We start from the raw sequence: 20722 nt of genomic DNA, 5'->3' as shown, positions 1-20722 counted from the left end.
GGGATGGGGATGCAGGTTGTATTTGTTACCTGTGACCAGGAGGGGCTGCATCATCCCCCAGCACCATACATCAGAGTGAAACACTGAGCTCTTTGGGAGGTGCACGTTGTCCTATCCAGCAGAAAAATCCTGGGGAGAAACAAGAGGTGTCTGGGCTTTCCTCTACAACAGTGATCATGTGCGAGAGGAGGAACAGCATTTCTGCTCTTTCTCTTCCAACCTAAAACTTTGAAGGAGCCCCTGCCTAATGTTGGAGTTCCCTGCTTGTTAACGCTCTGGGACTGTTACTGTTCTTAAGCATACCTCTCATTTCTCCCTAGATCATAGGCCAGGTTTATGCTGACCCGGACTGTCTCCCACGCACACTGGATTTTGGCCTTAATGTTAAGCTGTTCTGGGAAAAGTTTGTTCCTGCTGACTGTCCTCCAGCCTTTTTCCCTCTGGCTGCCATTTGCTGCAGACTGGAACCAGAGAGCAGGTAGGTTTGGTGTTGGGAGCACCCCTCTTAGTAAGCCTGGAGGATGTGTTCCACCCTTGGTGGAAGGATTGCTCTGCACAGCAGAGGAGGGGGGAATCATATTTGGGCAACTGGCCCAGCTATTCCACATGCTGTTCTGCTTCATCTTCCCCACTCACATTTCCTCACTGCTGCTTCTAGGCCCCCTTTTTCCAAGCTGGAAGATTCTTTCGAAGCTCTCTCTCTCTACCTGGGAGAACTTGCCATCCCCCTCCCGTCTGAGCTGGAAGAGCTGGACCACAACGTGAGTGTGCAGTATGGACTGAACCGTGACAAGCTCCCTGAAAACGCAACCTAGTCAGCTTGTCCTGCTGCCTGCACCACTTCTGTTGGAGTCGAGTGACGGGGAGGGAGATGCACTTCAGCCACTTCCAGGGCATTAATGGGGCACCGTGCTGTGCATTTGCTGCATTGCCTCTCTCTCCCCACCCAATCCTCCTCCTCTTGGACACCCTGATTCATTGTGGATTTCTGGCATGTTTCAGAAGCAAAAAGGACTGTTTCCTGCCAACTGCACCTATGAAAGCTGCTCAACACTATTTTTCTGGCTTGAGAAATGTTTCTCTGGCCTTTTCAGGCTTCTTTACTGTGGTGCCTTAGAACTTGGCTGCAAGCTGTGAAGCCACCCCGGCCTGTCTGCCAGGGAGGGAATTGCTATAGGAAACTCTCCTGGATGAGGACCAGCACTTCTGGAACTTCTGGAACTCCTTCCACTGACTACCCTGCTCAGAAAGTTGGGGAAATTGGACATCTGGCAAAAGGCCCCACCAGGACTGTGTGTGTGTGTGTGTGTGTATATTTGTGCATGTGTTTTCCACAACAGCCTGTTGAAATTTTGGCCTCCAGTGTCCAGGGAGTGAAAAAGCCTAGGAACTGGGCAACTCTCATGGGGAAACATGTATGCATTTTTGTTTTGGTTTTGTTTTGTTTTTGTGGGTTTTTTCTTCCTCTCTCTCTGAATACCTCCAAAAGCCTGAAACACTAAGACTGAGCTCTGCTTGCCCCTCCTGATATTGACCCAGGCAGGCAGCAGATGAGCCACTTGAACATCTTCAGACCCTGAGCCTGCACAGCAAGTCTTGCCTGCCCAAGGACCTTAACCTATGTGAGATTATTTGAACCTGAATGTGTAGAACTGCACTAGGCACTGGCTGAGGTCATCCATGGAGAGATGAAGCTGCTGGAGTGCTCAGCCTGTGGACATGAGGTCACAGAAAGGGTGGCAGAAGGTGCTCTTCAAGAAGCTGAAGGTCTGAAGTGGCTCAGACTTTGTGCATGAGACATGCCCAAGGCTACTTCAAGGATGGACTTACTGGTAAACAGAAAAGTGATGGAGACTGTCCCATCCAGTCAGGAGTGGCAGCTGGAGAACTAATAATTCAGTTGCCATTACCTCATCTTTCCCTGCAGGCTGTGCAAGTTGCTCCCTTTGAAGGTCTTGCAGCTGCTGCTGTAGCCCCTGAGCTGACTGTCCAAGCAGAAACTTTCTTCAAGGTCATTCCCTGCTTTGGGGGAGAAAAAAGGGCTTGGAGTCACTGGGAGGGGGGTGGGGGTTGTTTTCTTCCAGCACTTCTTCAGCTGAAGGAGAAGGAAGCAAGCTACTGTCTCAGTAGCTCATGTGGTTGTCAGAACCGAACAAAAAGCTGGCTCAAGTCCTGCTCTTAAGTTCTACGAACCTCTTGGTTTAACTGGATTTTTAGTGTGCTTTCTCCTTGTGTCCCCCCATCCCTCTCAGTGCTGAATGGTGGGAAATGGGTGTTCAGTTACTTTGATTTCCACCATTTACCCATGAGTTAAAAGTGTCGTGTAAAATGACATGGGACCAGTCATCACCTGACAAAATGTGCGGGGGGGGGGGGCGGGGGGGGTTAGTCTGTGTAGTGGTGTTTTAGAAACACTGGGAATGGCTTGTGCTATGAGTCAGCGAAGGAGCCTCTCTAAACTGGGTCCAGTGGATTCAGGATTGTTAATAGGATTCCCCACCTCCCCCCTTAGGCTGGTTTGTGAGGGGACCCCCCGAAGGGGGGGGGTCCTGGGTCATGTGTGGGTGAGGTTTATGAACTGTGATTTGCACAGCTCCATGATCTAACTAAATTAAAAAACAGTAAACGTATGCTGTGGAAACAGGATTGTGTCGTCTGTGTGGTGCATAAAATAGCAATCTGTAACTTGTTTCTGTTTTTTTGTCACAAAATCTAAGAACTCCCTTTATTGAGCCAGAGGGCTCTACCACACACAGGACGACTGAGATACAGCGTAAGTGTTCTGTAGTACTAGTCATATAGTACTAGATGGAAAGGGAAGAAGGTGACTTCTTGTTGTTGTTGTTCAAGAGTTGACACAGGGCAGCAGAACATGGAGCCTCTCCCTGTTTTCCTTTTCTGAATCAGGGATAAAAACACAGCCCATTCTTGGAAACATCACAGTCTGAAATATGTAGTTCAAGAGGCAGCTGTTGATGCCAGGACAGAAGGAAAATGCTAGCTACGTCAGTGACTCCTATAACCTGCTGTGATCTGTCTCCATCATACTTTCCAGTGCAAGGCCCCAAGGGATGGAGCTGCTGCTGAGTGGCACCAAAGCACAACTGACCTGCGTCACTGCAGGAAGGGGCTGTAACTGAGAGCAGTCTTCCCACGGGCCAGCCTGCCTAGTCAGCACAGCTCGCATGCCCCCGTCTGCTTTTCAGGAACAGTCCCAGTAATAGGCTAACTGCTGGCAGCAAGGAGGTAAGTTCTGTACCCCTCTTCAGTGCTGGTGAGTGGAGGTACTGCTTGTAGGGATTTACCTTTGGGCTTGGCAAACTGAAGTAGCATCTTCCCTTCTCAGTTTGAAGTCTGCAGTAAGCAAAAGGAGGCTGCTCTGGCAGGCAGGAATGTAGAGATTGAGCCACAGTCCACACATGTCTACAGAGCATTTTTCTTTTAAGCTTTAATACAAGGTAGCACAATCTGCACCTTCTCATACTGAGGTATTTAAAACATTTACAAAGAAATGGTATTCAAAGGCATTTAAAAATAAAATGTTTCCCTTTCCTGAATCAAACATTAACACTAAAACCCCTGCTGCCAAGTGCTATTCCCTGTTAGGCCCTCAGCTGTAAAGCAGATGGCTAGAAAACTTACTTGAATGGCTTGATTCCCCTGAGGTGGGGATAGATGTTTCCCTGAACTGGCCTTGCCTCGGTGCCATCGGGGAGATGCTGCAGCAGCCATCCTTTCCAAAGTCCCTGGAATGCTGATAAAAGTTGTTACAAAACCTCTCTTATAAGGAAGGCCAGGCTCTGTAAGCAAGCAGGCTTGCTGCACAAGCTGTGTGTGAAGAGGGCTGGGCCAGAAGCCATGCTGTAACTTCAGGATCTTGCAAGAGCAGCTGCCCTTACAGCCAGAAGAGCAGGAGCTGCTGCCTTGTGCTCAGCGTGACCTCTACAGCTGGCTTGGCCACTCTGTCCAGAGCTAGCCCTGCAGAAAGTCAAGGGAACTTAGATGTCTATCCTCAGTGCTCAACCTGCTGTAGGTAACAGAAGGGTGCAGGTTTTTTTCTCTTTACTCCAGAACTGTCTGCTGCTGGCCTTTTGGTCTCCTGGTCTGTGTAAGTGAGAAGGAAGCAGACCACTTGGACACCTACAAGTGTGGCTGTGCGTGTAGCACCGCAGGAAAATGGAGAAGTGGCCTCAGCCCTGGAAGACCTGGATTTGTTGAGAGCTTGAGAAGAGCTTTTCCAAATTTGACACTAGGGCTAAACATACTGTTCCTGGTCAGAGCCACCCCTCAAATAAACTTATTTGGGGAAAACAAAGAAAAAAAACAATCCCTGTTCTAGTAGCAGGATTCTGGATAGTGGCTCCAGCTCTCAGCCACTAAAGCAAAAAGGGAGGAACTATAATCAGAGTGTAATTATCTAGCTAAGTCTGACATGAAGCTCCCCTCAGTCCCTGCAGTACTGCTCCCTCCTGGGCTTCCAGGCTGAAACGTAAGTAACAGTGCACACCGTTAAATAGGAAAGGAACAGAAAAAGGAAGCCAAGACCACACTCTGGGCTATGGGATCTGTGGCTAGGTGCGAGCCTGGCCCATCATCCCCTCCAGCTCCTTGGCACTCTGTGGAAAGAGGTGGGAGGAAGCAGCAGGGTCCACCCCACCAGTCCCCAGCTGGTCATGCACTGAATGGTGCCCCTCAAACAGATTGTGATGAATAGCCCATTGCTCTGTCCCTCTGCATCACCTTCATCTGGCTTTCATCAAAAATAAAACAAAATAGAAATGAACACACGCACCCCCCACACTCACAGTGGGAAGCTGGAAGCTTCGCTCAGCCTGCACCTCTCCCGCCCCGGCTGCTCAGGCACCGGGGGTACCTGCCTGCCCCATGAGTGGGCCACTACCATCGTGTGTTTCCTCCACAGGTGTCTGGTTAGTGTGCACCACAATTGTGTTCTCATCTACAAGCTCACAGGCAGGATTGGTGAACGCTGAGAGTGGCAGTGTGATGCGCTGCATTTCACGCTCATAAACTTTCTGCTCGTGCTTTTCCTTCAGGTCTTTTCCCCTAGATAAGAAAAAAAAAAGAAACACATAGGTATGTGTATGGGGTGAGTGCCACTGCCTAGAGGCAGAGTTCCAGTGAAGGCAATATACTAGAAAGGAAGATTTAGCTCTTTCTTTAACAAAAAGATGTTCCAGCTACATATAGTGGTCCCTGAAACATTCCCTATTGTAAATAGAGGCCCCTGTGTGAGAACCTTTACAAAAAAAGCAGCCAAGTAAAGTGTCCCTCTCTCTAACTGGCTTGTTCACTGACAGTGCTTCAACTAAATGATGACTGTAAAGCCAAATTTCTCCTTCAAGCCACGGAGCTGACATGTTACTTAATACCTTGCAGTCCCACAGTACTGCCTGGTGCAGGCCCAGGGAAGCAGTGAGACAGCGCAGAGCCCACTGCTGTGCAGAAGAGCTTCTGTAGCCTGCTTCATCCAACAGAAACAACCATAAGAGGTGGTGACAGAATCTGCCTTTTGTTGCAGCAAACAAACCTGTGTAGTAAATTACACCGTTACTGAAAGTATTAAAGTCTACTTTAGCGCTGGCTCTGCTGCAGCTAACAGCTTAGTACCACAAGTGGCTTCTCAAGCTGACTTCACTTTACAGCCTGTAGCTAAAGGAGATGACACCTCTGTAATTTGTGCCAAGGAAGAACTGCCTCGCTTTAAAAATGGATGGCATTAATAGCACGTTGTCTCCAGAAAAACCGTGTATACCAAAAGCTGCTAAACACATTAGAGGTTTCTCACCACACCCACCCAAACCTGCCAGCTTGCACATGCAGTTTGGAGAGCAAGACACCAGGGAAGAGAGGAAACATCCTGCACTGCAACCCTGCAGTGGGCTCTATGGGTTTGAAGAAGCAAAGCTACATTTGGAAAAAGCTCGGCCTCTGTCTTTGGCTCCTTCCCGCCGAAGCCAGGAGTGAGGTGCGACAGGCACCACTCAGCGCCTCCTGGGGCTGGTGATCCCAAACAGGCAGAGCTGCTGAGGGCTTCCAGTCAGCACATAAGCATTTTGGCAGCTTTTCAAAGCTGCCTACAAGCGTGTAGCAGTGGCTGCTGTTCCTGCCAGCACATGAAACAGCATTCTCTGAAGTGACACCTCAAATCAGATTCTTCGACAAACAGCGCTCTGTGTTTTGCCCCTTATGTAACACTCCTCCCTCTGTTTTTTTTTTTTCTGCCGGCGTTTATTATAAACACTTACATAAGGACGTGTCCCAGCCTGGGAGAGGGCTCCTTCTGCTTGGTTGTGTCAGACTGCTGTCAAACAGCCAAACTACAGAACAAACCCTTCCAGAGGAGACAGCCCGGGCCTTCACTTGCTGCAAACCATATTCACTGGTATTTGTTAATCCTGCCCTATGCCTTACAAATAACTAAGCTGCTTGCTGTTACCACAAACCCTTCTGATGCTCAAACACTGCTGAGCTACAGAAAGGTTTCTTTCCAACACACTGAAGTGGCTGAACAAGTCATAACTTACACGTGAATCAAAACTGACCTTAAAGCAGACAGGAGCTTTGGTAAAAGGAACTTGTTCAAAACGAGCGCTACTTGATATGCAGCTTCATAGAATACAATGCAAGTACGCAAAGAATTTGCCAATTTTTTTTTTTCTAAAGATACCTACACTAGAAAAAGCAGGGGAACAGGTGGCCTGCTAAAAGGATGGCTTCTTATTCTGACCACAAAAGAAATTTCCTGTGAGGACACCTGGAATCTGCTCTCTCCAGCTCTTACCTGAAAGTCAGCTCCCCTGGGAGCACCTGAGAAAGCCACATCAAAGCACACACACATGCCTGCACATACAAGCCCCAAAAACAAAACAAAAACAAAACAATTTTTAAATAGTTCTTGTGACAAGAGAAACTCTTGTATGAAAAGACAGCATCCTAGCTGTCTTTTCACTAGGATCTGGTTGGGTCTGCAGATGCTCAGACTTTCCTTATCTATCTATATAGGTTGCTTCATGCAACCAGTTTTTGAACAAAGGGGAGTAGCCACTGACCTCTTATAGATATATCCCAGGACAATGCCAGCTCCAATGGCAATGATTATCACCATCATGATCAGCCCCAGCACATACCCTGCGGAGAGAAAAGAAAGGCAAAATTGGAGGCATTAGATCCAGTTACAGCGTTGCTTTCAGAGCCTTGAAAAAAAGTCCATCCTGCCAGAATTACAGGAATGGATCCAGCACACAATCCAGTGTTTGTACCTAGTGTCCCTAAGTCCTTCTTTTCTCTGGAGTTCATCTGCACTCTCTGACTTATCCCAATGACTGGCTGCACAGCGGCTGCCTCGCTCCGGGAGGGCAAGGTATCAGCTGGTTCAAACACCTGGTTGACCTCCTGAGAAATATTAACTTCTGCTGTAGGGACTGGGACTGTGGTAACAGTAGCATCTGTTGGCAAGAAAGAGAAACATACAAAATAATGAGCATTGATGAGTACTTCAGCATAACATGTACCTTGTGAGTGGGACAGATCTAGACTGCTATCACCGGACTGCCTTCGAAGTAGACTGACAAACACTTCTTCCCTCTTAAGTAGTTGCCAGAAATCCTACCAAGAGAAATGTACTCCTCCCCCTGCTTTCCTCTGACATGAATCTATTTAGCTAGGAGTGTAAGGCACCACCACAGACAAGACAGAAGTCAGACAGCAGAATGAAACCCAGGTTCAGGGCATGAGTCCAGGGGATGCACAATGACTTCATTTAGTCTGTAGATCGATATACAGGCTGCAGCTTCAATCATGCTGAACAGACATGAACAAGATGATGAGGATCTCCATCCCAAATCTCCCAGGAGTCTTTATCTTTCTTCTGCCTCCATCTTTCTGACACAGAAAGGTTTGATGGACAGAGACTCCAGCTGGTGGAAGAACAACCTGGGGACATTCTTATGCAGCCCCTCTTTGAAGCCGTATAGCAAACTCCTTTAGCATTAGAGACAGGCTAAGTCAGAGCAACACTTCAGGCAGCACAGTCACTGACTGGCCTAAGTACAGCAAGTCCTTCCTCAGCCAGAGACCAAAGAAAGGTGCATAAAGATGGATGTCTTCAAGACATCTTCTTCTTTCATGCCACAGCTAAAATGGAAGCTGCAGAACAGTAAAAGCTATGGCAGTGGAATGTAAACATCTACTACTTGTCCTAAACAAACAAACAAAAATAATACTAATGCTTTTTGGAAATACCATGCACGGTATGCATCCACACCTGAAAACTCCTTCCATCTCTCAGTAGGCCCTTGGATCTCACCCCACAGCTGGCAATAACTCCATGTGGATTTTCTATCTGCAGCCATTTTGAGTCCTCAGTGGAATGTGAAATGGAAGTACAGAAGGGGAGTTAGAAATCAGAGTCCCCTGCACTGCACAGTTATTGTACTTACAGTCAGCCAGAGAAGCTGAACTAAGGCAAACTGCAGGACATGACTACAATAAAAAGGTACCCACTCTGAGACATAAAAACAGCCAAACCATTAAACATGCAAATCATGTATTGGCTGAAAGGTCAGTTAACTCCCCAGATCCCAAAGCTGCAGGGCTGTTTTGAGTAAAGATCTTGGCAGTAGAACATTTGTTTTGCTTTATCTTTAGGGAAAAGCAGGCAAAAGACAAGCACAGTGAAGAAAAGTGGATGAAGTACGTGTGGGGGAAAACTGTTTACATGCAAGGCTAGCGATCCCGAGGGACAGTGAAGCGTGTAAATCTCGAGGGGCTCTCAGAGATAAACAGTTCAAAAAACAAGTGGCTACTTTGGCCTCAGTCAATAAAAATATCTTCTCTCCCTGAAGCAGGCTCTCAACTACAGTTCTTCTCTCAGCAGGTTATTTCACACCCTGACATGTCTGACCATCCAAGATGAATCTAATGCTTGGGGTTTTCTGTTTGTTTTTTTTTTAACTTGTTTTACCAAGTTCTATTCCCCCTACCTATGCCCAGACTCACCCTGGCACTCATTTAGCAGCTGCATACTTGTTTAGACAGCTGTAACATGCCCCACGGTAATGTTCTACCCACTTCTCTGTAGTTCCTAGATGTCCAGACCTCAGCCTTTTGCAACATGACCCAACAACCCTATAGCGACTAGCAAAATGGGTGTGGGGGGGCAAGGCTTTGCACAGGCTTTTTCTGGTGCCAACACAAAAGCTCTAGGGGTGGAGCAAGGTGCAGCTGGGAGGCAGATGTGCAGACAAGGGCCGGAGGGGAGCCCCGGGTACACTGGGTTCCCGGAGAAGAGCAGTGGAGGCTGGCGGAGCTGGGGCTGTCTGTGTGCAGGGGGGACCCCACCCTGATGACAAAACCCAACCCCAGCGGTGGGATGGGAAAAACAAAGCCCAGGGGAGGGCAGCAAAGAGGGGAAGGGGGGGGGGGGGCGGGGAAGGCGCTCCTACCTGGGCACGGGGCGATGTCGCACGGTCTCCTCTCGGGGACCCCATCGGCACCTCGGACGTAGCACCAGGGCGCGGCGGCACCGTCGGGGTTTCTGCAGCTGTTGTGATCCTCGGCGGCTGCGGGAGGCACGGGGCCGTCAGCACGGGGACCTCGGCGGCCCGATCCCCACCCCCCCCCCCCAAAAAAAAAAAAAACAAAAAAAAACCACAGATCCCTCGCACCCACCTGCCGGGAGCTCGGCGCCGGGCCCGCTCCGCACCGCCAGCCCCCAGTTGAGGCACGGGGCTCCTCCGGAGGCCACGCTCCGGCTCCCGCGGTAGGACGCGCCGTCGCCGCGGAGGCACTCTGCGGGGAGAGCAGGCCGGGCATGCGGGGAGAGCCGGGCAGCCCTCGCTGCCCCCCTCGTCCCCTAAATCCCCCCGGGGCCGGCCTTCACCCCCCCCCCAGCCTCCAACAAAGCCTCCGCTCACCCTCCGCTCCCCGGGCGGAGGCCAGCAGCAGCGAGCCCAGCAGCACCGCGCCGAGCCGCGGGGCCCCGCGCAGCATCCTCGGCGCGGAGAGCGAGGAGCAGCCCCGGCTGTGCTCGGCGAGACCTGCCCCGGCTCTCCCCTCCCCGGTAAACAACCGCCGGGCTCCGCTCCCCCCCCTCCTCTTCCCTTCTCCCCTCCCGCCTCGCAGCCGCCGCCGGGTCCTAACGCTGCCGCCACCGGGCGGCTGCCGGCTCCCAGCCCCGGTGGGGAGCCCCCGGAGGGGAAGGGGAGGCCGCCAAGGGACGGGCCGGGAGCCGGGCACCCGGACAGCCCCGTCCGCAGAGCTCCGGGACCGCGGGGAAACGGCCCCCGAGCCCCGCAGCCGTGAGAAGGGCTGGGGCTGCGTGGGGAGAGCCGCAGCAGGGCCCGAGCTTGGCCTCGGGGAGTAAAATAGCCATTGCCCCTGGAGAAGGAGCTCCGAGGAGTACATTCTCCTCCCGACTCTCCGGTCGGGTTCGCCTGGTTCTCCAGTCGGGTGCATGGGGAGCACACGCTCACCTATTGCTGTTCGTTGACTCCACGTGCTCAGAGAGCTGCCTGCTTACAGAAAAACAAGGTAAACAGCCCCCAAATGCTTTACGTTAATTATAGTGCAGGCATCCAGCCACATGTTAATGCCTTTCTGCAGACATTTAAAAGGAGTTACAATAAGTACCCATTTTCCAAACAGGCAGAGGTATTCAGATACTGCGATGCCAGCGAGCGTACAAAAGCACATGGAGTCACCAGCAAGGTTTCTGTCTGACAAAGTGAAAAACAAGCAGCTGAATCCTCAGACCTGCTCGACAGAGCTCACACGGATGGCCTGGGCCAACTGATGGGGCTGCAGCCAAGGCCCAGGCCTGCAGCACAAGGTGCTATTTCTGGCTTTCCCACAGCGTTCCTTCCGACCTTGGTCAGTCTGCCTGCTTCACTTCTTTGCTCTTTCCCTTCCTTTCTGTTAAATACGGGGTAATCAAACCTTCCTCCTCTGAAAAGGATATGGAAGTTCCCTTCTTTTAAGGTGCTTTGAAATCCCATGGAAACTATTGAACGCACAGAAAGTATTTCTATGACAGGAAGCTGCGTGTTGTACTCAGTGTTTGATGAATCACTTTGCAGGGCAGTGCTGGCCGGAGCAGCAGTCCTTCCCTCCGCTCCCAGATGTTTCCATCCTGGCAGTGCTCTCTGTCAGGCTGCTACAGGTGTGACAAGCAGGCTCAAAGAACTGATCCAACCCAGCTCTCACCCTTTTCTTACCAGGTCGCACACGCTTTAACCCTGTACAGACAGATTGCCTGGTGGATCCAGTCCACAATGCAACCGCCAAAAAGCAGATGTACCAGCATGACAGAGGGGGAATGACAGAAACAGGTCAATTAAGCCGCGTTACCACTGAACGTGAAACTGTAACCTTAGCACTTGCGTGTGATTCACGCTTTAACAATACAATTTAATACTACATTAAGTTTAGTTTAATAACATCAAATTAAAAATTAAAACAAAAAACTCCAGCCAGACTTGCTAGGTTGGAAAAATCCTGTGTGTCAGTACTGACCGACATCACCAGCTAAAATGTCTGCTTTATGTCGTTATGCTCATTGTGTGCACAGACACTCAGTTACTGCATTCATTATGCTCTCCGCTTACCCTCCATGAAGGCAATGTTAACTGAAGAGAGATTTTTGACTAAGGGCTACTGAATCAGACCTTCTGTTTGTAATAGCTATTCATAAGAGATTTTATGGGACAAAATCCATTCAGCCAGAAACTGCAGGGCCACACATGCATCCAGAGGCACAGTCTGTCCAAAACAGTTTGCAGAGGGCTGCCAACCTGTACAATTAATTTCTTTTAGCTCATTTCATGAGACTAAAGCTTCCATGCCATCTTGCACAGAAGGCATCTCTCCTTGTACATCCTGACCCAAGAACTGCAGGCCAGGCAGTAATCTCTGTGGAAACAAACCTCAAACCTTCCCAGTTCTCAGACCTTCCTCAGTTCTCTCTCCTATTATGTAACAAGATAAATTTGCACTTCTCATTACACGCAGCCAAGTTCCAGCAAACAATTTGAGCTTTTAGTCCATAGAAGGACAATGGGGAATCTGGGAGAAATGCAAAAACCATCATATTAACGGTAAAGATCAAAGTCTTTTCCACAACTGACTTCTAAGCATCATTTTTTCTTTCATCACTAGCTTTCCCCAGGATGAGGGATGATTTATGCCTGGCAGTTTCATGGAGTTAAGTTTAATAGGCTGCCAGTAGCAGCTGTCAAGGGCAGAGTCGATTGTTCTTTCTGCTCTTTGGGCATGGCTTTGCTCTTCTTGCTATGCTCTTCAGAGATTAAACCTGACATTACTTCCTAGGACTTGATTTTAAAGGAACTACCCAAACTTTAACTAAGCAAATAGCCCTATAACTATACCCTCACATAGTTTAAATGTAAAAGTCAGTATGTACATACACAAACGTGCACCAAAACGCATACACACACTGACAAACACTTCACAGAATACATAAGCCATCTTTAGAAATGAGGAAGGTTAAGCATCCTCCCTAAGCTCAGTGTGAACCAGTTTCAGCTGTGAGCTGGTACCTTTCTGCTGTTCACCTTATGCAAGTTCCAGAATGAAAATGTCTGCTTTCTCTCTCCTGCCTCTCGGTTGGGCTTTTTTTTTTTTTTCTTTTTCTCTACCTGTAGACAAATTCAATGTGTGTAGAGAACTTTCTTTAAGAAGAAAACTACAAGGGAGCTAACATGTAGCAAAGCACGTTACACAAAGGGAGGCAACTAAAAATATACAGTTCTGGAAGGACTCTACAAGAAGTCATCAAACCCACCCTTTTTCTCTGGCCACAGCCAAGTACGTTCAGATCTTCCCAGCCAAAAGTTCATCTAATTTCCTACCGAAAGAACTAACATGCTTTATTACTTAATCTTACTAAAAAAGATACTGGGGGGAGTAAGCAAAATCACCTTCATAATCTAAGTATTCTTTCCTAGACAAATTAACATGGATTGCTTGATATGGAGAAAACTGACCATGTTCCTATCACTTCTCATTTCTTTATAGGCAAATCAAAGTAATTCTTCAAATGTTTCCCTCAAAACTAGTTTTTCGAAAGCTCTCTTCATTCTGGTTTACCATTTCTCCAATTTTTCTGCTTACTTCATAAACTGTGATGCCAAAGATAGTAAACTGAGGCCTCATCCATCATGAACAGAGTATTTGAGCAATTTGTGTTTAAAGCTTGAAACACTAAGTATTAAATGCTACCAAACACTATTAAGTACTTACAACTCCAACAAAAGGGGTTTTACTCCTTTGTTGCCTCTGTCTGGATCATAACAACTGTGGTTCTCAATTGTGAAAAGCCTTCCATAAGCAATGATGTAGGAGTCAGAAATAAACACGTTTTATTCCTACCCTAGAAATAATCTGCATAGAAGAAAAACATCAGGGTTGGAACAAGCAGATCAGAGGTTGAATCTATGAAATTGTGAGCTAAGTATAACTACGACTCAAGACAGAGACAGTCACTACAAAGGAGTCAGTGTGGAGCGATAGAGAGAAATATCTGATTGCACTGTTGCATCCCCCTGCTGACATGTTCAAGGAGAGGCTTCCCCTCCCCCTTCAATTTGACAGCATGAGCTATTGCTAAGTAAATGCCAGCCACAGCCTCCAAGGACTAACAAGGAAGTCTGCAGAAGCAAAACAACCATATGTGATATTTGAACTGGTTCAGACTGGTTCAGAGTTTGCTCTACTTACTCAAAGTGCCTTCTCAGATGAGCTTTCTGTGTGGGCTGTAATAAAAGGACAGGGGCCTCAGGAGGGCAATCTGGGTCCTATTGTTTACTGGGGGAGAAGCAGTGCAGCTACACTTTCCTAGCACTGAGATTAGCACTAAATACTCTCAGCAATCCCTGACTTCGGAAATTTCACACACCGAGTTCTCTCTAGCAGCAACACCCCTTTGTCCATTTTGTAACAAACTACATACTGCCTTACCACAGTTCCCTGAGTGGTTTTGACAGGCCCAACTGCCCACAGACATCTGTGTTCACAGTGGTCCATTGCAACTGTTGTAAAGGACTCAGATTGGATCACGGCCCGTAACTCTTTCCCCTTTCTGGAGCATTCTGAAATCAGCATATAGATCACAGATGCTGTTTTTACCTGCTTTCCAGTGGGTGTGTGTCCTAGCAAGATACCATAAAACTGTAGCAAAACTGCTAGGAATAAAGTAGAGCTGAAGAGGTTTCCGGCTCCATTTGCACTATTTTTTTTTTTTCCCTGTACAAACACAGGTTGCTGTTGACAAAAAACAGAACATGTATGTTTAAGGGTGGAGGAAGGGAATCAGAGAACACATAGGTTTATGAGCGAAGAAAAAGGGCCTTGCTCTAAATTCTTCTACTGATTTGTTGTTTGACCTTAGGCAAGCTTCTGCCTCAGTTTGTCATATTAATACTACTTAAATCACAGAAGGGAGAAAGGATTACATGTCTGCAAAGTGCTTTGAAAGCTTCAAATATGTAATATATACCTTATCAAATGGTATTCAAGGGTAAGGAGTCATGAAGAGGGATATGCATAGAAGGTCTAAGATGTTTCCAAGTTGTCTATGTGTATAGTGCTGACTTAGATGAAGAGCCAAATAAATATTAATGCAAGAAGAAAAATATGAGAATGTGTTTTGTGTTTTTTTTTTTGTCTTTGTTTTTTTTTTTTTAGGTATAGAAGTATCTTTGTAGCTTTCCCATTTCTTCATTCAGTGTGGTGCACAGCAGTAACTAGCAAAGCTAAGTAGTCAGCTAAACCAACATCCTTACTTAGAAAATGCTGATGTAAATCTACAGATGAGATGCATGAAAAAGGCAGCACCGATATATTTGGAGATTTGAATCAGAGGGAATAAAGATTTCTGTTTGGGTAACAGACAATTAAACTTCCAGTGAATTAGACAGAACTATTTAAGTGTCCTTCTACCAATCCTTTACTCACCATGGGAACTGATTTCACAAGCAAACAGAAGTGATAGCCCAAAACAATGCTGCTTAAACTTCAGTAATCATGGAATATTGTTAAAGAGTTAGCTTCCACTGTGGAAAGAATGAGGTTATAGAGTTGCACTTAAATATGCAAGACTTCCAGTTTCTTTGGAAAGTGCACCACCTCTAAAAAGCAAAAACACTCATTATAAGCAAGTAACTCCCATATCCCATGCCAACATAAAGTCAATGAGATTATTAGCTTGTACACATTGGAGAAAAAAATACATACATAGAGAGAGATTTTCTTATCTTCCTAGGGTTTTAGGACTCACTTCCAAGCTGTCTTTGTAATTCAACATGGGAGCAAAGACCAAACCTTTCAGCAGAGCTACTAGTGTTTCCTCATAAAAGCGCAGGATTCACAGACATTTAAAATGCAGAGCTCTCACCTCCGGATTTTACTTCCTTAGCTGACCTGAAAGCAGATAAAACCATTGGCACACAGATACTGTGAAAGACCTCTCTCTCCACAGGTGTTTGCCTGAAGGCTGTGGGAGGAGTTGTGTTTATTTTGGGAAGTTGCCCTTTCTTTCCTGTGTAGAAAGGCAAACCTCTTTATTTTCACTGTGGGTTGCACACATACCATAGGCATGCAGGGATAGCCTCTTTCATGACTTTTATAAATGCACATGGACTTATAAAAAGTCTATTTGCAAAAGCAAAGACCCTGTTCCTTAAATATAATTATAGAATAGGGCAAACCTTTGTTGTTGTTTTGGTCTTGAGTTTGCCATTCTCTTAGAAAGTTAGGGCTCAAACTGTTAAAACCATAAGGAGGCAAAAAGAGCTGGAAGGAACAAAGGATTAGTAGTTTCACCTCATATTTCACTTAATTCTTTAAAATACAATGGTGTTGAGTTGGAATGCTGTACATTTGACTGATGACCCAACACCTGAGGTAGGCAGGCCAGAAGCATTGCAAAAATATATTTACACATTCTATCTCATTTTTATTTTCACTGTCTTCCACATATTCAATAAGGACAATACCAAATTTCACATAGATACTTGCTACTCCATCACTTACACTAAAAGGATGTAAGAAATCTCATCGCACAGCCCCAGAGGAAGGATTTGCTGATCAAAAGAAGACCATCCTGATACACAATGTTGCAGCCTGCCCATGGGTTCTCATACAGTGCTGTGGAGATGAGCAAAGGCAGAAACTACCTCTGAAAAGAGGAAGATTTGGAGGTATGAGAAATACAGGCTGTCTCTGGGCACTCATGGTCTCTGTTCTCCGTCTCCAGGAAAAGAATGCATGCAGCCTGCAGAGTTTAATTCTCTTTTGGTTTATTACTATTTAAAAATCAGTTTTTGCACCCCCTTCTACAGAGGCTTCACCTTCCAACAGAACATACAAAAAATACACACAATAGAAAAAAAAAAAGATAGGTAGGTAAGTTGCTTTATACAAACAGGTCCCTAAGAACCCAAAAAGGCTAAAACAGGCTCGGTTTCAATAGAAGCAGGCCCGTAAATAGGCAAGAGACTTCATTCAAGTAGGGAAAGAGTCATCCATCCTCACCTAAGATCCCTTCTTGCTCACACTGAAGACAATGGGAGTATTCCCAACAACTTCAGTAGAAGCAGGATTGGGATTCATCAGAGTCAACGTCAAACTTTTCTGCTCCTTCCCTTCCAAGGCACTGTCTCTTCCATATAGCGTGCAGCCAGGAAAAAATGCCAGTCTTCCTGGCTCATCCCACACTCATATTTCAGTTGTTAATTCTACAGGACATCTGAGAACAGCCTTTTATTTTCTCTTACAATGTGTATTAGCACTAATTGCAGCAAACTTTCAGGTTACAAAAGTACTGAAGAGAAATTCTGAGTCCAAGAGTTCTGATTTTTTAAGAGCCAGCAGTCCGTCTGACAACTTTGCAAAGGGCACGTAAAAACTGCCTGGAGAAGGCACCAGTTTGTAGACACAGGAGCCAAAAAGCTATCAGCAAGAATGAGACCAATTTATTACAAAAGCACTTACCCAAGCTCACTATGTGACTGCAGGAAGCTCAAGAGCATTTATAGCTGCCGGTGGCTGTATGAAGTGACCCCGTGGTCCACATGGAACCCAGGAGTTCGGAGGGAGTCACTGGATCAGAGAGACACCAGTTGCCTCCTTCCTTCAGCACTTCTCAGCTCAGAACACTTCCAGGTCTCCAAAACCGCAGTACAAGCAGAGAAGCCACCCAGGAACAGCTTCATTCACATAAACCCTGAGAGCAGATCAATAATGCCAGGCAGTCTTTAAATTAATTTAAATATTTTGCCTTTCAGGAAGAATGTAACCAAATGTTTAACTTTTCATCATGCCTGGAGTCAGCAGGGCCAAATGTTTGTAGCAGAGTTCAGCAGCACAATTGTGCAGCACAATTTGGCACATCAATCAAATCTTGAATCATTCCTACTCGTGGATTATCATCTAATTTTATACATGAGAACCAAACACAGGAAGAGGCTAGAGATGACACAAGGTGTTAATTCTTTACAAGCAGGCAGTCATTACCCGCCACCACAGAGCAAACAACTGTGGTTTTCCACTAGCATGCTTTAACTGTTCCAGCCATCTCCACAACCCCTTGCAGCCAGGGTTCTTGCTCCTGTTCTGCACCACTTTGCAGCTATGTCACATAACTATTTTTAATTTATTTTTTCTCTTTAGCCAAATAGTTCTCTGGTTTGTTTTACAGGTTACAGCTATTTGCAGAGCTGTATGTATTTGAGTAAGTAAACACTCTGGGCAAAGGAATGCGTGGAGGGTGAAGGTGTCAAGGGAGCAGGCACAAAGACATTATGCCAATGCTGCTGCTGATTCTGCAACAGTAAAGGGTGGCCTCAGGCTTCATCCCAGCCAGGGTCCCAGGCTGAGAGCTCCAAAACACACTGCCTTCTTAAAGGCACACGGAGCAGCAGGTTGGGCTGAAGGCCAAATCTGTTCCCAAAGGCTCATTCACAACAGCCAAGGGATCTTGTTTTGAAAAGCATGTTCGGGACAAAAAGCGGGACTCTCTCAGGAGACACGGGACTCTTCCACAATCTACTTTCCTTTTTCAAATTTTCTTATTTTTTCCCCGCTTTGCTTATTTGTTTTGTTCCTTGGGTTGGAATTGACAGCATAAACTCAGTGATTCAATGTGAGCTAATGTTCTATTCAATTAAAACTCAGGTACTGTGCCCAGGCAAAAGGTGAACAGTACAAAGCTGGCTTAATTTGTGTTAAGATATTCATAATGCTGAAAAAGACAACACATTCCATGGTTTTGTTTGGCACTTGCTCTCAGAGTTTCTGCCATACTGAACAATCAAAAATATTGGATTATTTTTGTTGGTGATACAGAAAAGCCTTTCCTGTTTCACTATTTTAAATTTCAGTAGCTGTTTTTTTTTTTTCTTTTTCCTTTTTTTTTTTTTTTTTTTTTTTTTTTTTTACTTTGTCCATTCATCTCTCATGAAACCCAGAGAGAGCTCTTGCTCTCCATTCATTCTTCCAACACTGAAGTCTGGAGTTCCTTTCAAATTTACTTTGGCATCTACTTCCTCAAGCAAGCACCTTAAAAAAAAATTAAAGCTGAAAGTGGTATCCCACTCCAGACTCAAGACATAAATTCAGATACTGATTTCTAGGAACAAAGATTTAGTGAAAAAACAAGACACTAAAGTTACAACAGAGCCTACAAAATCTAGGTTAGCTTTCATACTATCAATTCAATTAGTTGAGTTAGATAGACATTCAGTTACACAGCTCTTCTATTCAAGTCATTCCTTACTGCTGATAGCAGTTGAGGGAGGAACAACAATTTCAGGGAATACATGGGAAATCACAAATATTCCCTAAGTCACTGGCACTCAAATAGGTCTAAAATTGTGACTGGGCATTTGCAATTATTGAAAAGATTGCAATGAAGACCAACTCCACACAATCTTATGGTTCTAGGCTTTAAAAAACAAACAAAACAGCCTCCCCCCTCCCCCCCAACCACATAATACTTTGCCCTATTATAGTTAAGGCACTGGATTGAGAGAAGGAAATTCTGTGTTCAATTTCTGGTTCTGCTATCAATTTCCCACAACATCATGGGCAAACCACTTAAGACTGAAAGCTCACACACCATCACATTACCATGCATCAAACAAGCCACACTTGTAAGTCTGCACACATCTAGCAGGTGGCAAATGCAAGGTAATGTCACTTAATGTAACTCAGTATGGAATAAACTCATATTAAAATGCTTTACCTTGCATTTCTTGGGGACATAAATTACTTTAGGCAAAAGGAAAAGCCTAACGATAAGTCTAAGCTCCTATGTTTGACACATTTAAGCATGCATACAATCATTTTTCAGTCCTTCACCTGTGTTTCATTCATTCACCTATAAAATTCTGGCATCTATTCCTTTCTTGTCTATCATTAATGCTTAAAATATAAACGTTTGAAGATATTTTAATCATACCTAATACACAAGGGCCTGAGCCACAGTTGAGGGGTTTAAGCACTCCTGTAATACAAAGAAATACTCCTACTCTGATTATCAAAATTTGCATGAACTGAAGTTCCTTTCTTTGCAGGGAAGTGCACTGACTCAAACAGTGGATTGCAGTCCTAGCAAAGAAGAAAAAAAAAAAAGTTATCATCTATACACTGACATGCCAATTAAAAACATAATAGAAACAAGTTAAGTGAGGTTGCAGCTTGGGGCATGTTAAGTATTTCCCTTTGAACTTTGAACTGGTGAGGCTGTTTTCTGTTTGGATCTGTCCTCTGATCTGTGAGCAGCAGACGCTTGCCAAAGTATAGAAGGTAAAAAAAATTGCATATAGATTAAATTCCTATCCAGAACTGAGTAATATCCCTCCAAAGCAGCAAAGAGCTCTGAATACCCACCTCTGCTGAAGATCTGCCCAACTCGCTAGTCTGCACCAATCTCTGTGTCGGTGCAAATCTCTCCCATTTACACTAGGATGACCTAGAACTGTAATTTCAGGATTGTTAACTTACTGCCTAATTGTTTTCCTGTTCACTAGACTGAGAATTATGTAGCTTCCATTCAATTTATTCATGACAACTTAGTAAGCATTTTCTCTGACAAGCAAAATGCACACTTAGTGTTTTAGAAGGCTTCCTTTTTTGTTCAAGGCTTTTCATTTGTTTCATCAGGTCAAAATCTGTACTGTTCAAAATTGCATTCCAATACACATGGCCAAAATTCAACCCACTAGTAACGCTGAAGTAAGGGGAGCTAAAACTAGGATGAAAATGACCTTTATTCTGGTCTCGAATTTTATGACTACTGCATGTTCTTCAAGTGCATATAGGAACAATGGGGACACCAACTTCTTGCATCTTTCAGAATACAGACTCAATTCAACAGAAACCTTGCTGATGGCTTGCTGCTCGCTGCTTAAATACCAGCTACCTGTAAATCAGTGTGCCTGCAGTTGCATTTGCTAATCCCAATGAATTGTTATGCTGAGTGGGAAGCCTGCTCTATCTTGACTTGCTTGGCAGCTTACAGGGTTGCCTTGCTGTGGTCTAGATTTGTAAGTTATTTTAAACTGTTTTGTTACCTTACTGAAATGTCCTATTTCTGCTTGCCAAATAAGCTTATCAGTATAGCAACAGCAATAGAAACTTTGGTTTGGGGGTGGGGTGGGTGAGTGTTTTTTCTTCTTGTTGTTGT

The 20722-nt window shown here is 45.7% G+C and overlaps 2 protein-coding genes and 1 long non-coding RNA gene across 7 annotated transcripts in view; 2 read left to right on the top strand and 1 right to left on the bottom strand.

The window, feature by feature from the left end:
• The window catches only part of LIMK2 (LIM domain kinase 2), a gene marked incomplete at its 3' end in the record, with an annotated part of 31047 nt that extends 28401 nt beyond the window's left edge, over window positions 1-2646 (top strand). For 4 of the 5 annotated variants that reach the window (XM_083803883.1, XM_083803882.1, XM_083803884.1 and 1 more), the window contains 2 exons: window positions 321-478; window positions 659-2646. In XM_083803883.1, the coding sequence (XP_083660009.1) occupies window positions 321-478; window positions 659-815 (315 nt within the window). Of the gene's footprint in view, window positions 1-320; window positions 483-658 lie in introns of those variants that run through there. The other variant, XM_083803886.1, reaches the window with a different exon arrangement.
• Window positions 2647-3424: 778 nt separating this feature from the next.
• On the bottom strand, window positions 3425-10528 carry PIK3IP1 (phosphoinositide-3-kinase interacting protein 1). The gene is made up of 6 exons (XM_083803952.1): window positions 9936-10528; window positions 9691-9810; window positions 9465-9581; window positions 7281-7466; window positions 7071-7149; window positions 3425-5064 (listed from the first exon to the last, which is right to left on the bottom strand). Exons 1-6 carry the CDS (start codon window positions 10474-10476, stop codon window positions 4857-4859), a joined length of 1251 nt encoding a protein of 416 aa, XP_083660078.1. The 5' UTR covers window positions 10477-10528; the 3' UTR covers window positions 3425-4856.
• On the top strand, window positions 10417-19671 carry LOC310883505. Its single transcript, XR_014573566.1, has 2 exons — window positions 10417-10551; window positions 10666-19671. It is a non-coding gene; the product is annotated as an uncharacterized lncRNA (long non-coding RNA).
• The last annotated feature ends 1051 nt before the right edge of the window (window positions 19672-20722 follow it).

Source organism: Anser anser, assembly GCF_964211835.1.
Source record: "Anser anser genome assembly, chromosome: 18".
NCBI classification, from domain to species: domain Eukaryota; kingdom Metazoa; phylum Chordata; class Aves; order Anseriformes; family Anatidae; genus Anser; species Anser anser.
Note: the sequence above shows the minus strand (reverse complement) of the source record. Positions and strands in the feature narration are given on the sequence as shown.

Coding starts and splice junctions, on each gene's coding strand:
- PIK3IP1 (XM_083803952.1), bottom strand. CDS start 10,476: ATGCACCCGACTGGAGAACCAGGCGAACCCGACCGGAGAGTCGGGAGG. Junction 9,811..9,935: donor CTCCGCCCGGGGAGCGGAGG/GTGAGCGGAGGC, acceptor CTCTCCCCGCAG/AGTGCCTCCGCGGCGACGGC. Junction 7,467..9,464: donor CGACATCGCCCCGTGCCCAG/GTAGGAGCGCCT, acceptor TCTTGCCAACAG/ATGCTACTGTTACCACAGTC.